The sequence below is a fragment of the Equus quagga genome, chromosome 2, assembly GCF_021613505.1.
Source record: "Equus quagga isolate Etosha38 chromosome 2, UCLA_HA_Equagga_1.0, whole genome shotgun sequence".
In the NCBI taxonomy this organism is placed as follows: Eukaryota; Metazoa; Chordata; class Mammalia; order Perissodactyla; family Equidae; genus Equus; species Equus quagga.
The window spans coordinates 122,561,045-122,577,848 of NC_060268.1; the positions used below are offsets into that span (position 1 = coordinate 122,561,045).

General features: G+C 40.7%; 1 protein-coding gene across 1 annotated transcript; it reads right to left on the reverse strand.

Moving 5' to 3' along the window:
* Positions 1–1,165: 1,165 nt before the first annotated feature.
* Positions 1,166–16,218, reverse strand: VDAC2 (voltage dependent anion channel 2). Its single transcript, XM_046654365.1, has 10 exons — positions 16,056–16,218; positions 15,808–15,862; positions 14,644–14,712; positions 13,536–13,585; positions 9,751–9,903; positions 9,602–9,654; positions 9,161–9,388; positions 7,864–8,014; positions 4,917–4,974; positions 1,166–1,577 (listed from the first exon to the last, which is right to left on the reverse strand). The coding sequence occupies exons 2-10, from the start codon at positions 15,836–15,838 to the stop codon at positions 1,486–1,488; spliced, it is 885 nt and encodes a 294-aa protein (XP_046510321.1). The 5' UTR covers positions 15,839–15,862; positions 16,056–16,218; the 3' UTR covers positions 1,166–1,485.
* Between the last annotated feature and the right edge of the window lie 586 nt (positions 16,219–16,804).

Sequence of the window (16,804 nt, forward strand, 5' to 3'; positions counted from 1 at the left end):
CAAATTGGTTCAAAATTCCAACTTTCTACCATTAAGTCATGTGTGTCTGATTCACATGGGCCATTCTAGCCAGTCCCTTAAGACAAACATCATGAGACCAGAAAGGGCCTTTGTGCCCCCCACCAAGTCCACCTGTGTGGAGAGCTTGCTTGGGCTTCTTCTAATCTCTCATTAAGATTCTTCTTGACCTGGAAATTTTCAGCAAATATCACTTTTTGGGTAATGAGTCTCAAAGGACTACATTTTCTTATCTGTTCTCTCTCAGACTTAAAACTCTACTTCAGATCTAGCATTATGAATTTCCTGAACAAACTTCCCCATTCTCCAACCTTTGATCATATGCTCCATCAAAAAACTTGCTCTTTCCTACTTTTCCAACCAGAATCACCTATTAATTTCTATCATTCATCCCCAATCCAGATGAAGGCCAATGGCCACACAGCCTAAAGGTGTTGCCTCTGGTTTCAATCTTAGGCCCAAGCTTTTCAGCCAGCGTCTGCTTGGAAGGAAATGAGTAACGGCCTCTCACCGGCCCTATACACTCCCCTCTGACAATCCCTCTGCTTACAGACACTGTCTACACCTTGTTCTATTACCCCACACCTAAGTCTCATCGCACCTAACTAAGGTCCAGTTCATTTCCCGTAGCAATAGCTCGGAGAGGTATAATGTATGCATATAACCTTCCAGCACCATCCATCCCTTCACTTTCCTTTCTTCATCACTTACTCTCAAACGCTTCCTGGAGTTAACAATGATCAATGTAATTTTGCACAAACTTACAAACTGAAGATGTAAAGGCATATATCCTCTTATTTTATTGTAGTCTAAAAAGCTCATGGAATTACTCTAGGGACACAGAAGACTTTGTGGCACAGATTTAGGTAAAGAGCAAAATGCTCACTGGAAAAATAAAGTATTAGCTAGATACCAGGGAGATTTGATCCTAGCTGGCAAATTTTTAACTCTGCAAATACTTGGAGTCGTTAATTATGTATACTTGTTTTATTCATAATTTGTAATGTTTTGGGATACCAAAAGTAATTCTAATGGCTGAATTTAACAAAATTTTTTTAACCTCATCTTAAAACATCCACTGATCCATCTCATTCAATGGCAATATTCAATGTTAAAAGGAACATAAAAACAAACATGCACACGATTGCACAGTTTTCTTAAAGGTCTATTTCATTATTGGTGGGTAGCGCATTTAATAGTTAAATACATTTAAATAATGTATAGATGGCTGCATAACTGCAGCATTGGTAACTAGATAGATAACCAATTCAACTAGAAACCAGCTAACAAGTAACCGTCTAAATATTTAAAATACAGCTCTTATTTAGATCATCCTGTGTTTTGATCACCTTCTTGGGGGGGGGGGGGGGGGGGGGGGGGGGTGCTGGGGAAGCCTGCTGGTCACACTGGAAATATATTAAGGCCAAATCTTCTGATATCCATTCCCAGAGGTTTCTTTCAGCTGGATTAAGCCTCCAACTCCAGGGCAAGCCCAAGTTTGTGGCCTCCAGCATTAATGCTCTTCCCGTCTACCAGAGCAGACAGCGTAAGCTTCACACCTGTAAACAAAAGCAGACAACCATTATGTGGCTGAAACACCTCAAAGAGCCTGTAGTCTTCTTTAATCACCCTTCCTCAGCCATCAGAAGACCTACCAGTGCCAGCCACCAGAGGGCGCTTGGGGGTATCTGAGATACTAGAAACAATTCAGTTGGCACCACATCCTGGGTAACACATCAAGTCACAGAGCATTAAAAATGTTAATAATAAAGGTTCAAAGTGCCCTAGAAAATATAACAATGTTCATTATACTACCCAGACTAAAAGATGATCACAATTGGATCCTGGGAAAGACATTTTGGGGACAAGTGGGGAAATCTGAATATAGACTACATATTAGGTATTATTAGTGTTTTCTTAGCTGTGACAATGATATTATAGTTATGAAGAAAAATGTCTTACTCTTAGGATATGCATACTAGGACTACTATGTCTACAAAACATACAGTTAAATAATTCCTAAGGGTTTGTAGGAAAAAAAAGTAAAAAGGATTGAGAAAGAACAACAAAGCTCCAAGTGCCACGATACCTCACTTCAAACTGTACTTTTGCTACAGTAATCAAAACAGTGGTACTGACACAAAGATCAATGGAACAGAACAGAGAGCTCAGAAATAACCCCACGCTTTTATGGTCAATTAATCTACAAGAAAGGAGGTAAGAATATACAACGGGGAAAAGGCAGTCTCTTCAATAAATGGTGTTGGGAAAACTGGACAACTACATGCAAAAGAATAAAACTGGACCACTTTCTCATATCACATACAAAAATAAACTCAAAATGGATTCAAGACAAACATAAGATCTGAAACCATAAAATTCTTAGAAGAAAACATAGGCAGTAAGCTCTTTGACATCGGTCTCAGTGATTTTTTAGATCTATCTCCTCAGGGCAAAGACAACAAAACCAAAAATAAGCAAATGGGACTATATCAAACTAAAAAGCTTTTGCAGAGTGAAGAAAACTATTAACAAAACAAAAAGGCAACCTACTGAATAGCAGAACATATTTTCAAATGATATATCCAATAAGGGGTTAATATCTAAAATATATAAAGAACTCACACAATGCAGTATCAAACAATCTGATTAAAAAATGGGCAGAGGACCTGAATAGACATTTTCCCAAAAAAGACATACAGATGACCAACAGACACATGAAAAGATGCTCAAGATCACTAATCATCAGGGAAATACAAATCAAAACCAGTGAGATATCACCTCACACCTGTCAGAATGGCTATTATCAAAAGGATATTTGTTGGCAAGGGTGTGGAAAAAAGGGAACCCTGGAGCCCTGTTGGTGGGAATGTAAACTGGTATAGCCACTATGGAAAATAGTATGGAGATTCCTCAAAACATTAAAAATAGGGGCCAAGCCAGCGGTGTACTGGTTAAGTTTGTGTGCTCCGCTTCAGTGGCCTGGGGTTCATAGGCTCGGATCCCAGTTGTGGAACTACACACCGTTCATCAAGCCATGCTGTGGCAGCATCCCACAAACAAAATAGAGGAAGATTGGCACAAATGTTAGCCTAGGGCCAATCTTCCTCACCAAAATAATAATAATAATATGATGATGATAATAAAAGTTTAAAAAAAAGCAGAACTACCATACAATCCAGCAATTCTATTTCTGGGTATTTATCTGAAGAAAACAAAAATACTAGGTCAAAAAGATATATGCACCCCCTTTGTTCACTGTAGCATTATTTAGAATAGCCAAGATATGGAAGCAATCTAAATGTCCATCAACAGATGAATGGATAAAGGAAATATGGTACATACACAATGGAATATTACTCAGCAATAAAAAAGAATGAAATCTTGCCAATTGTGACAACGTGGATGGACCTAAAGGGTACTATGTTAAGTGAAAGAAGTCAAACAGAGAAAGACAAATACCACATGATTTCCCTTATGTGTGGAATCTAAAAGACCAACAAAACTGAAACAAACTCATAGATACAAACAACAAACTGAAGGTCACCAGAGGGGAGGGGAGTAGGGGGGTAAGGTGAAACAGATGAAGGTGATTAAGAGGTACACACTTCCAGTTAAAAAACAAGTTAAGTCATGGGGGCTGGCCCGGGGGCGCAGCAGTTAAGTTCGCACGTTTCACTTCAGCAGCCTGGGGTTCACTGGTTCAGATCCCAGGTGTGGACATGGCACCACTTGGCAAGCTATGCTGTGGTAGGCATCCCACATGTAAAGCAGAGGAAGATGGGCATGGATGTTAGCTCAGGGCCAGTCTTCCTCAGCAAAAAGAGGAAGACTGGCAGCAGATGTTAGCTCAGGGCTAATCTTCCTCAAAAAAATAAATTAAATAATAAAAAAATAAATAAGTCATGGGGATATAATGTACAGCATAGGGAATTTAGTCAGTATTACTGTACTAAGTTTTATGGTGACAGTTACTAGACCTGTGATCATTTCAAAAAGTATACAAACATCAAATCACTATGTTGTACACCTGAAACTAATATATAATACCTTACGTCAACTATACTTCAATAAGAAAAGGATTATGTATACAAACATGGAGAGATAAAAGAAATGTGGTAAATGTTAGTACTTGGTGAATGTGGGGAAGGGTATATGGGTGTTCATGGTACCATTCTTTTCTTTAGATTTCAAAATAATCAAAATTAAGTCAGGAGGAAAGATCCCTATTTGGAGGGGAAAAAGTGCCAAGTGCTTTAGAACCTTGCTATTCAAACAGTAGTTCAAGAGCCAGCAATACTGGCATCACCTAAGAGCTTGTTAGAAAGACAGAAGCCCTCATCCCAGACCTATGGGATCAGAATTGGCATTTTCACAAGATTCCCCAGGTGATTCATGTACACAGAGGTTTGAGAAGCACTGCTCCAGAAAAAAACATCAAGGCTCAAAATTCTATAAATGAGGCTATGAAGACTCGACAACCAAAACAATGAATCAACTTTGATTAAAGCAATAAAAATTCTAAGACATTTCCGGTACAAGGAGGAAAGTAAACAGAGAAAGGATATTAAATAATATGGAATCACTGTTAACTTTCTCAGGGGTGATAATGGTGTTGTGGTTATGCAGAACACGAGGACATTCCTATTCTGAGAATGCACGCTAAAGCATTTAGGGAAGTGTCATGACAGCTGCAGCTTCCAAACAGCCTGCAAAGAAAAAAAAGCGGGCAGGAGGACAAAAGAAAGAAAAAATTGTGCTAAAACTCAACACGTGCTCATCATACTCTTCTGCTAATTCTTCCATATGCTTGAAAGGTTTGCAAATAAGAAGCTGAGACATGATAACTAATTTTTAAAACACTATCAGAACAATCCTACTTTATCAAGAATACTTACCAGGCCTCAGAGTCTGAGTATAGCCGACTCCAATCAAACTAGAGTTGTTGACTTTTGCCTAAAATACAAAAACAACTATAAGAAAAATTTTTGAATGGAGAGACAAAGCCCCTACATGTTTCCCTATCCTGCAATTACAAAGTGTTTAGCTTTTCTATTAACATATAAAAGAATAAAATTTAATATCGTTATTAAACCAAACGAAAACCAGGTACCACTTAATTCTTATCCATTAAACTCAAAGTCAAATTGTCAGTAAAAGACAATACTCTTAATATCTAATGTGGGATGTTAGAAACCCCAAATTATCCACAGAGCACAAGAGCCTATATACTGTCATAAAAATCGGCCTTGTTGAGTCTAATCTAGCACAACAAAACCATGCCAAAATGTGGGTAAGAAGTCCACTAGGCTCAGTAGCTATGTGACGCACATACCAGCCTCAACGTGTGGAAAATGGAGGTTCAATTCATAACTTTGACACACACATTACTACTTTCAGGGGTCTCCCAAAAGAATCTCCAAATGACAAGCACTTCCTCTGAAGAATCAAATCAACTAAAAATCCTTTACTTCACATACTTACACCTCTCATTAATGTCCCTGGGTCTTGGCTATATGTAACTAGACTGCGTTTGAGAAGAGGTTCCAACAGGGCATCATTTACCAATCCAGGCCCCTGCCCTCCTTGCACAATTCTATTATTTTAGGATTTAGTCATACTCCTGCAAGGGCTGGAAGGATCCCTGGAGGGCAAGACGTGGTAAGGAGAAGGTCCTTCTAGCTCCATTTTCTCCTGCTGCTAACATCATGAAGCCATACCAGGGACCGATGGCTACAACTGGAGGCATCTCACCCCAATCTGCAAGGACTAGTTTGCCTAGCCAGGCAACTCTGCTCTTCACATTGAGTGCTACGGTACAGAGGTAATAGACAGCCTCTGGGATGAAAACACATTTAGAAATGATTTGATGTCTACAACACTCTTTTGTAATGTGTAACATCAAAACAGTCCAATACAGAGAGAAAAATGATATAACTGTACAGGCAAAAGTCACATAAACTGCACTTGTATTCACTTGGCACTACAGACAAGTATTCATGAGCTACCAATGACCATGTGAGTTATTTGTCTAAGGAAGAAATGCCCCAAATTAGAAGCTTCAGAGAACTGGACACAAGTTCCTACTATTTTAGAATAGGACTCAACCATGAAACTATGATGGAGCACTAAGCAACGCTTCAGAAACTTGCTTGGTTGGGGCAACAGCAGCATTTCTTAGGTGGGAAATGCCACATACCTTTCCAAACTAATCCCCAGGAGTCACTCAGTGACACACAGGTCCCAAGATCCGTTACCGTTTTAGACTATGAGATGAGTGTATCTAGATACATATCTATCTATATAGATATACAGATAGATAGATAGATATATCTATAGATGACTATATACATCTATATATAGATGACTAATGCCATCTTCTGCTGGCATTAAATCTGTGATGGTGCCACAGACATACATTTGCAGAGAACAGCAATGTAGCTCCCAGAGAATAGTATGCTATGTGACTCCTGAGGTTTTTATTGCTACTGTGCAGTTAGAAACACAGAAGGGAAAAATAAATGAATCACTCCCTTAACAATGGGGAAAGCATTCTGGGCGCTTCTCACTCTCTCTGCTTACAACTGTGCTAAGATAAAACAAGGATGGGGCTAAAACTTAACTGTCTAAATTATCGAAACATGTTGTCCTCAGGAATGAAGACCACTTTATGGAACAAAATTAACTCTCACGGAAGGTTTAACTTTCTCTCATTCCCACTACATACAGTACAGGCAGTGCCTGACCTGTAATCACCTGACACACAGAAACAGCTGCTGATCTGCCTGAAATTGGAGCTAGGTCCTCTACACCCTCAGACACGGCATTCCCTCCCTCCTACCTCAACCCACTATGACTGAAGGGGGAAACAGCAGAAAGAGGCTAAAGACGGGACCAGGGTGGCCATCCGACCCAGCTAACTCGGGATGGGGGAAGGGAGTCCTCAGGATGCAGGCAGGACTTTGAGTGCTAAGTTGGAAGAGTCCCATGCAAAGCAGGATGAGCTAGCTGATCACCCTAGACAGGAGGGAAATCAAAAGACATGCAGTCCAGTCCTGGCTCTTCCCCTCCCCTCCTCCCTCCCTAGTAGTGGTATTAAGTCTTTTCTCTCTCCAAGCTTTGGTTTCTTCATCTGCAAAATGGCATGTGTACTACAGACCCTTCAGATCAAATTGAAGATATTTTGTAAACCACAAAATGACAAAGTCAAAGTAACAATTAAAGTACTATTATTCCTCATAAAAAGACAGAAAGACAAAGTAACAATTACAGTACAATTATTCTCTGACAGAGATAAAAACTGTCAGGGCCCAAAATATTGGCTCCCTGGGCTTAGACAGGCTTGGGGCTCAGGATTACCTAAATTAATTCAGCAGCTTTTGAAGTTAAAAAAACTCCTGGTTGGGGGGGGCCGGCCCCATGGCCGAGTGGTTAAGTTTGCCGCCTCTGCTTCGGCAGCCCAGGGTTTTGCCAGTTCAAATCCCGGGCACGGACATGGCACCGCTCATCAAACCATGCTGATGTGGCATCTCACATGCCACAACAAGAAGAACCCACAACTAGAAGATGCACAACTATGTACCAGGTGGCTTTGGGAGAAAAAGGAAAAAAGCAAAATCTTTAAAAAAAAAAATTTTTTTTTTTAATTAGAAAAAGAAAAAAAAACTCCTGGGGCCTGGATATCCAACTTCTAACACTGCCTCCATAGAAAAAGCACCATTCCAAGTTCTAATTCCAATTTAGGTGTAAACTGGGGATTGTGTGAACCACAGTTCAAATTTTTAATATACTAAAAGATTAATTCTCACTACTAAAACCCCATTCTAAGTCCACAGTAGTACTTACAGAAATGGAAGCAGTAGGATCCAACTGATATTTAGCTGCAATGCCAAAGCGAGTGCAGTTGGTACCTGATGTCCAAGCAAGGTTTACTGAAGTGTCAAGATCTTCACATACTTTCTGATAAATTGATCCTCCAAATTCTGTCCCATCATTGCTGTAAGATATTTTAAATTAGTAAATGTAGAATACACAATGTAATATGTCTAAAGCACTAGAGTGATATTATAGCATCACATTTAAATAAAAGCCATTGCTCACATGCATCTCTACTGTTCCACAGAAAACCTGAAAGTTTGTTTTTGTTTTTTTTTTTGAGGAAGATTAGCCCTGAGCTAACTGCTGCCAATCCTCCTCTTTTTGCTGAGGAAGACTGGCCCTGAGCTAACATCCGTGCCCATCTTCCTCTACTTTATATGTGGGACGCCTACCACAGCATGGCTTGCCAAGCGGTGCCATGTCCGCACCCGGGATCTGAACCAGTGAACCCCGGGCCGCTGAGAAGTGGAACGTGCGAACTTAACCGCTGCGCCACCGGGCTGACCCCGAAAACCTGAAAGTTTTAAAAGGTCTTTTCTCAACTTATGTCCAAAAAACAAGGACTGGTCAAATAAATCATGGTACATCCACCCAGGTGGAATTGCCACATAGCCACTAAGGATCACAATGTAGAATACAAAATGCTATAGGAAAATTATCAAAATGTACTGAGGAAAGGGTTATAAAACAGCCTTTTCAGTATGTATTTTACATATATATACACATATAAAAAGGTGAAACACCAAAACATTAACAAAGATTATATATCTAAGTGGTGGGATTATGGGAAATTTTGGTTTTCTTCATTGAATTTCTATTATCTGTCAATGCATTATTTTTATAAGGGAAAAAAAATTCTTTTTAAGTCCTTTCCACATATTCATCTACTTTGGGTTAAGTAAAAACACCATACATTTTAGGCAATCCTATCAAATCAGCACCTCACACATTACAGACAATTAAGTCTGTAATTACATTAATATAATTACATTACATTACATCAAATGAATGCACTGGCAGAGTCTGGCAAAGTCTTAGCCTCTTCTAAAAATCCAAAGCACATCAAGCTTCATATGGAATGAATATTTACTCTCTCAGCACCAAAAGTCAGACATTTTTTACTACACATTTTGGAGGGGCAACCTAGAAATGGCCCAAGGATGATCTCCTTTTTATGTTAAAAGAAATCCCTTAGATTCTACCTAGATTAATAAGAATCGTCCTCAAGTCCTACACCATAATATCCCACAAAAGAAATACTCACACATTAGTGTGTAGCTGGAAGTCCCCAGTCCTGTAGCCTACTGCAAAGTTATTCCTTGTCAGCTTTGATTTGGCACTGTCAAAGGTCATCTGGTACCCAGCAAGCCAGCCTTCATAACCAAAGACAGCTGAACCATGGATTGCAGGTCCAGCAAAATCAAAGTCAACATCACAACCGAGGTTTATACACTCCCTCTTGTAAGAAGACTTGATTTTACCACTTTTCTTTCTGGAAAAAGAACAAACTGACTTAAAACTGATGCCTGTGGGATAGATTTACATATATAACTTCTGCAGAGAGGGCACAAACGAAAGAAGAAAAGAGAAATTTGCCACCACAAGGCAGTTGACTAAACTATCAAACAGTAAATGTGCAACTTTCCTAAATATACAGAAGAGGAATGCTTTTAAATTTAAAGCAGATAAAAATGTCCAGGCCTACCCCGTGTTTGGTGAAAAGGTGGTATCAAATGTCAGTTTCAAACCTTGACAAATCTATTTTGAAAGAAAAAGAGTTTGTTTTCAGCTTTATTTCCTTTTGAAATACAAAAATTAAATAATTAATACTAAATCACATTTTCAAAATGTTACCTGGTCTTCAATTGCGATTTCTGTTCCCAGAGTGTTATCAGTGTTCCATTTTTCTGTGAAAGTCAGACCATACTCACACCATTTATATTTGGTCTCCAAGGTCCCAGTAACTTTACCAGTGTCTGTATTAGATGAACCAGATGTTGAAAATTCCTAATAAGACAATAAAAACTTCATGAACTTTTTCTTGTAAACCTAGAAGAATCCACTGCCTAACTTACACCAAAAAACCCAATGAACATTTGGTAATTTCACTAGTCCTCTTTCTTCTAGCTTACTGAGTACTCCTACCCTCGGCTACTCTCTGAGTACACACAGAGTTAGAAATTAGCCTGTAGCTACTGACTGCCGACTTACTTACAGTTGACATTTCCAACCAATCTATCACAACTTAACCTCTATCTAATTCTCAAGTGAACAACAAACTGCACACCTTTTTAAGCAAACTTCTGCTAAAGTAATTTTATTGGGGATTCAAAAATCAGTGGGGGAAAACAAAGGAATGGATGTTTTAGCACTGCATCCAGTCTACCTGATATTGAATAAAACACTAAATAAGTCAGTTTGGTTAATCACAGAGCTCATGATTAAAATCTGAGTTTATAATAACTGATACTCAATCTTTATTATGAAATTTTTCCTGAAAATCCTTAAAGGAAAGCACCCATTGTAGGAATCCACACCATAAACAAAAGATTTTTTTTAAAAATTCTCTGGTAATCCCAACATTCTGTCTTTCTGAGATAAGAGTCTTCAGCAGGTTTCATGCCTTTCCAACCATCTTTCACATTCTCATTAAAAAAGAAAAAGAAAGTAGGGGGAGGGAATTAAAGGAAATTTACTCTACAACTGGTTTATATCATGCATAATATAAACTACATTATGTATAACAGATGTTATCAGTAGAAAAAATAATCCAATCCAGGGATCAATTTGAAGTGCATGATATAATCTTATGTTTGTAGCAAATATGCTTTGTCAATTCCTAATTGCACACCAACTGAAAGGGAAGGCATAATATGGAGGAGGGCTTATCTGAAATTTAAAATCTACAACAGATAAGCCAGAAATCTAATCTTTCAGAGCTCAGTATACAGGCAGGCAACTGAAATCTTCCAAGATAAATATAAAAACACCCTGAGGGTTCTGATTCACAATTTGTCTGCTAATGATGGCTGTACACTTTGGCCGTTAGAAAGACAAGTCTAAAGAAGATGGCTGATCTGAACTAATGAAAAAGAGAACTTCAACCCGAAATTGTGCTATCTGGAGAGTGAAGAAATAACAAAAACTGTATCAATAGAAAAGGCCAATCATCCTTCACTTAGGAAATAGAACATTTGTCTAACTATTGCTCTGCAATTAAACAGACTCAAATCCTTACGTTTTTATATACAATTCTCCTGAAATCAGATGCTTTCATTAACAGGAATTTCAAGTCAAAAAGCTTGGCACTCAATGCCCATACTAAAAAGCACTGGATTATGTCAGGAAGTAACACTGGATAAAAAAATTAGGAGTCCTGGCATCCAGTTCTGGCTGTCATTCAATACATGACTAACACTGAGGAAGACAGTTAACTTTTCTGGGTCTCAGTTTCCTCAACTGTAATAACAAAACCTACCTGTGGAGGATTAAATTGGAATGACACTGTGAAAGCTTTGCACATTTTCATGTGCTCTACACAAAAGGAAAGTATTATTAAAACAATATACATAAAACATGAATGGGGAATACGTGAGTAGTTATTTTTAATCCTGAGTGACACTAATTAATGACTCTTAAGGCCCCACCCACTGCCATCCATCAGCCCACAGATTGAGAGCCAGCCTATATAGATGCCAAGGAATCCTCAAGACACAAAAGCAAGAAGATCACACTGTCAGACCAGAATTGGGCGAAATGACACCACTGGTGGAGCTTACACCCTTCATTCCACCACCAGACATTTAGGCTTCCACATTCTGCAGTGGACTGGGCATCTCTACAGTTCAGGTGAGAAAACAGAACCAGCCGTTAATGGGACTTATTTGGGGCCAGGTACATATTACAAGATCATAGTACTTCAAAGTATCATGCTTGCTGAATTAGTCCTGTGCTGCATAACGATGTTTCAGTCAACACACATGCAATGGACCGCATACACAACAGTGGAACCATTAAGATTAGTACCATACTGCCTAGGTGTGTAGTACGCTATACTATCTAGGTTTGTGTGAGTACACTCTATGATGTTCACACAATGACAAAATTGCCTAACAATGCATCTCTCAGCACATATCCCCATCATTGACAAATGACTGCATATACATTAAGTGGAAACAAGAACATGCTATATCTAATCCAGCTCCTACACATCCTTCATGATCTTACACCTAATTCCATAAAACTTTTCTTAACCCTGTCCACAATAAGCCTTTCCTTCCCAAGAAAGATTTTGATTTTTCAAACAACCTAGTACTAGATATACTTCTCTGATTGTTCCCTAGTTTAAAGTTTATTTTGTCTCTCCAACCAGAAAGTAAGCTTTTTAAACACAAAGATTGAGTGTTCTTTTACTTTTAGAAGGCCTTTTGTGTTTCAACAGATTACAGAGCAAGTGTTTATAAGGGGCCTCAATAGGTTAAGAGTGGGAACACAAAACAACAATCACTAAGTCACTGCTCTGTAGCCTATCACTCTGAGCAAATGTCACTCAACCACACTGAATACTCAGGCTTCCCCTCAGATCAAAGAAACCAAACGACAGATGTGACCAATATAAAACCCCAGAAACCCAAGTCTAGGCATTAAGAAACTACAACATGACTAATTTTAAGAAATACCAGCTATGTACACTAAGGGAATTAACAACCACAGCAAGAACTTATCAAAATAACCAAAAATATTCAATATGCACACACTATACCCATCCTCAAAACAAAAAAATTTTAGAGAAAGAAAAAAACTACACGAAATTAAATTTTACTTTACTCCCTTTGAGGGAGTTTGTTAGGGAGAATCAAGACATGAAAATACCAAAATATTACCTCTTTAAAAATACTCAAATCAGGGTTCTCTAAATTCACAAAATACATGTGGAAATCTTCTCAAAGGAGGGCTGCTAAAATCCAACCATTATAAAATGATTAGAACACTCAAATTAAGAGTTACTGAATATTTTAATGAACTCTTAATGCTTTTAATATGCATTGAGGGGGCCGGCCCTGTGGCTGAGAGGTTAAGTTCGCACACTCCGCTTCGGTGGCTCAGGGTTTCGCTGGTTCGGATCCTGGGTGCGGACATAGTACTGCTAGGCAGGCCACGTTGACGTGGCATCCCACATGCCACAACTAGAGCGACCCACAACTAAAATATACAACTACGTACTGGGGGGATTTAGGGAAGAAAAAGCAGGGAAAAAAAGACTGGCAACAGTTGTCAGCTCAGGTGTCAATCTTAAAAAAAAAAAAAAAATGCATTGAAAGAAAGGGTTACCAAAAAACAGTATAGGTTCCCTGGCTTCAAGCCTGTAATCTTACTAAGTAAACAGAGTCCCACATGACCAGTGTCTTTCCTGAGTTCCCTCTGCATACATAGTAAGTAACACGGCAAAAGACCACATGAAAATCAGAAATCATATCCAAAGCCAAAACAAACCAAGTTACATGCAAATCCTTTAAAACAAAATTAACTTCTGCCTCTTCTTTAAGATAAAATGGGTAGACATTTTCCAGTTATGACTATCTTATAGGTTGAAAATTATATAAAGGCTCATCAGAACTTATTAGATATCTAACACTCACCACACCACTGCATGACTTTGTTTTCACATCCAGTTTCACCAAACCAAAACCTTCAAGTAGAGAGTAAAAGATAAGAAAATGATTCATTTGTATAGAAGATGCATACCAACAGCTGACTATACATATAAAAAAGAGATTTCACAGATTAAGAGCGGGATAAAAATGTGTGTTGATACACAATATTTAAATGAAAAAGTTTTAAATTATTCTATATAAACTGACATGTAAAGGACAGAACATCCCTATGCAGGTTTGCATAGTGTTTTGGTATATATTTGGCACCAAAAAAAAAAATGCTTTCAATGATTTTAAAATCTAAATATCAAATCAGAGAATCAATTCAACTTAAACCTCAGAACCAATAGCTTATTATAATACAGACATTTAAAACATTTATCCCAAAGAGGTATCTCTCTTTGGGATTAAAAAATCTAAATAATTGGGGGAATAACTTAAAGAGGGGGCAGGGATCTTCAGGAAGAAAACCCAGGGGCCAGCCAGCCTGGTGGCTGAGTGGTTAAGTTCTCGCACTCCGCTTCCGCAGCCCAGGGTTTCACCAGTTGGAATCCTGGGCCTGGACATGGCACCGCTCATCAGACCACACTGAGGCGGTGTCCCACATGCCACAACTAGAAGGAGCCACAACTGAAAAAAAAAATACACAACTATGTACCAGGGGGCTTTGGGAGAAAAAAGGAAAAATAAAATCTTTAAAAAAAAAAATTAAAGAAAAAAAAGAAGAAAACCCAAATTCCTTTGACAAAGCCCACAATCCATTAGGAGTCACCACCACCAAAGCAAAACAGTAACACATCATAATTCTAGTCAACCAAGGCATAGGCTACATCTGAAGGAAATGAAAACACAGCTGTTTTTCTCTTAAACGTAAATTCCTTGAAATTTAGTTTGAAAAAATGGGACAAAATTGGGGTAGATGCGAACGTGGACTGTTAAAAAACTATTTTAACAGAAATTTTACCTAAAATGTATCTAATAGAAGAAGTGAAGCAGCAGGATATTTACAATCTGAATTACTGATTTACTTTTCCTAAGCAATCCAAACACACATTTTCACTTCTGACCTAAAATTTTTCTAAAAAATTCTTACCAAATCCTTTGTTGAAAATATCTCTGGCAGCTTTGCCAAGGTCAGCATATGATGGAGGAACACACATTGCTGGTGGGAAGAAATATTCCAGTGTTAATGTTCCGGTTCTCCCACTTTCTGTCCAAGAACCAGATTATGACCCACGGCTATCTTTAAATTCAAGCAGTTCAACCTGTTGGAGATGTGTTTTCGATAGCACCAGGAGCTATACTAAAACTGTACTCCAATCACCCATGAAAGACATTACCAACAAAGGCTTATTTCTAAAATGGATAACCACAGTAAGTGGCTATACAAACTTGGGAAATGCTGTACAAAACAGAAAAACAGACTTTCTATTCCTAACTTTACACAGCCTCACCTCCTAGGACAGGATTAGTACAAAGCAACAAACACATACACACATGTACACCTATACATACAGATACAGCCGCCAAAATTGACTGGAATGGGTTGATTTACCCAAATGAGATAAATCAAAACCGGAGATAAGGCCCTCTGCCCCAGTACATCCCTTAGCATCCTCACTGAGTCCAAAACCAACATTCTGGAGCGGGAAGACAAAGGTAATTTACACTTTGGGAATTTAAACACTGAAACTTAGCAAAAACACGGCCATCTGTGTTTCACTCAAGTGTCTACATCAACTAAATATCAAATGGCACTTTAAACATATTAATACGATAGTCAAGTCCTCGGCCAATGCTGTGCGGCTTAAGGGCAAGCCATCTGAGCTCATTACACCAGCTCATTCATTCTACAGAGCACGTTCACGCCCTTAGGAGTACGTGTAATGACCTTCCGCTCTCACAGGGGGGGTTACTACTTCCTCTAGAAAAGTGACTGATCCAATCCGCCAAAGATCGAGTCCAGTAATTAGCAACTTTTTGCTTTTAAGTTTGCCAAAAACTCGTCCAAAAACTGAAAGTGAATGCAGTCACAAACCAACTCCCCCGGCCTAGTCCCCTTATCCGAAATCCAGCAGCCCAGCCCCTCCTCCAGAGAGCCGGGAGAGGGAGTCAGGCTGGTGGAGCAGCTACCGAAAGGGGCGAATTTCCAAGTCCCTGGAGAGATGGAGGGAAAGAAGGAGAGGTTTTCTGGTCCGCAGGCTTAGATTCCCGGGACACCGCCACCCTATCCCTCAGAGATCCCTGGTCCACTTACGCCGCGGGCAGCTCTGGCCGCAGGTCGCCATGGCAGGGCCGCGGGAAGAAGTGATCTGCGGAAGGGAAAAAAATGCGGTCAGCGGGGGTCAGGAGGCCAGAAAGGAGTCTCACACAGAGGGGGCAAGGGGCCGCGGGGCAGCGCGGCCATCTTAGGGAGCCAAGGCCAACCCCGAGTCTGGCTCAGGCCTCCTGCTTTGCCGCCGGGGCCCAGACTCCCAGGTCGGAGGGAGGCGAGCGCGGCGGTACCTGATAGTCTCCTAACGGGAACCGCCGCCGCCGCTCCACTCACAACTGAGGCTGCTCGGCTCGCTCCGTATCAGGCTGCAGCTGCGGCGGCTGGAGGGCGAAGTGAAGGAGACACCGTTCCGCCCGCCGCAACCCTGTCCTCTCCCCGCCAGGACCCCGCCGCTGCACCCGGGGCTGTCCGCCGCGCCTGTCCCCGCAGCGCCACCCGCTTCCCACTCCAACCCGCTCCGGAACGACCTCGTGGACCGAAGGCACCCCCGCCCCCGGGGTGGACTGCCTCCGCTCGTCAGCGGGGGCCGGAAAAGCAGAAGCTGCTGGACCTCGGGTCAGGCAGTGATGAGGGCAGCCCCAAAGACGAGGGGGCGGGGAACGGCAGAGGCAACGCGGCTGGGACAGCGCGAGAGGGGGATGGGGCGGAGGCCCCGCGCGCGCTCGTCACGGGCGGGGCGTCAGGCGTGTGCCCGCGTGGGGCCCGGAGCGACTGGGCGCGGCCGTGCACCCCGCGGGTCACGTACATCTCTCTCCAACTCCCATTCTCAGCCGTGGGTCCCGTAACCTGCTAAGACCCTCTACCGTATAGGGCGTCTGGAAGGAATTAGCTGAGCCTTAGTCCTGTTTACCCTGAGCAAGTGCAGCGTGCTCTTCTGAAAGACCGTCTCTCCGTCCAGGCCCAGGGAGAAACGAGTAGGCCACAGGGTCACCACCTCCAGCCCCTCGCGCCCTCCCTCCCCTCGTCTGCCTTCCGCGGC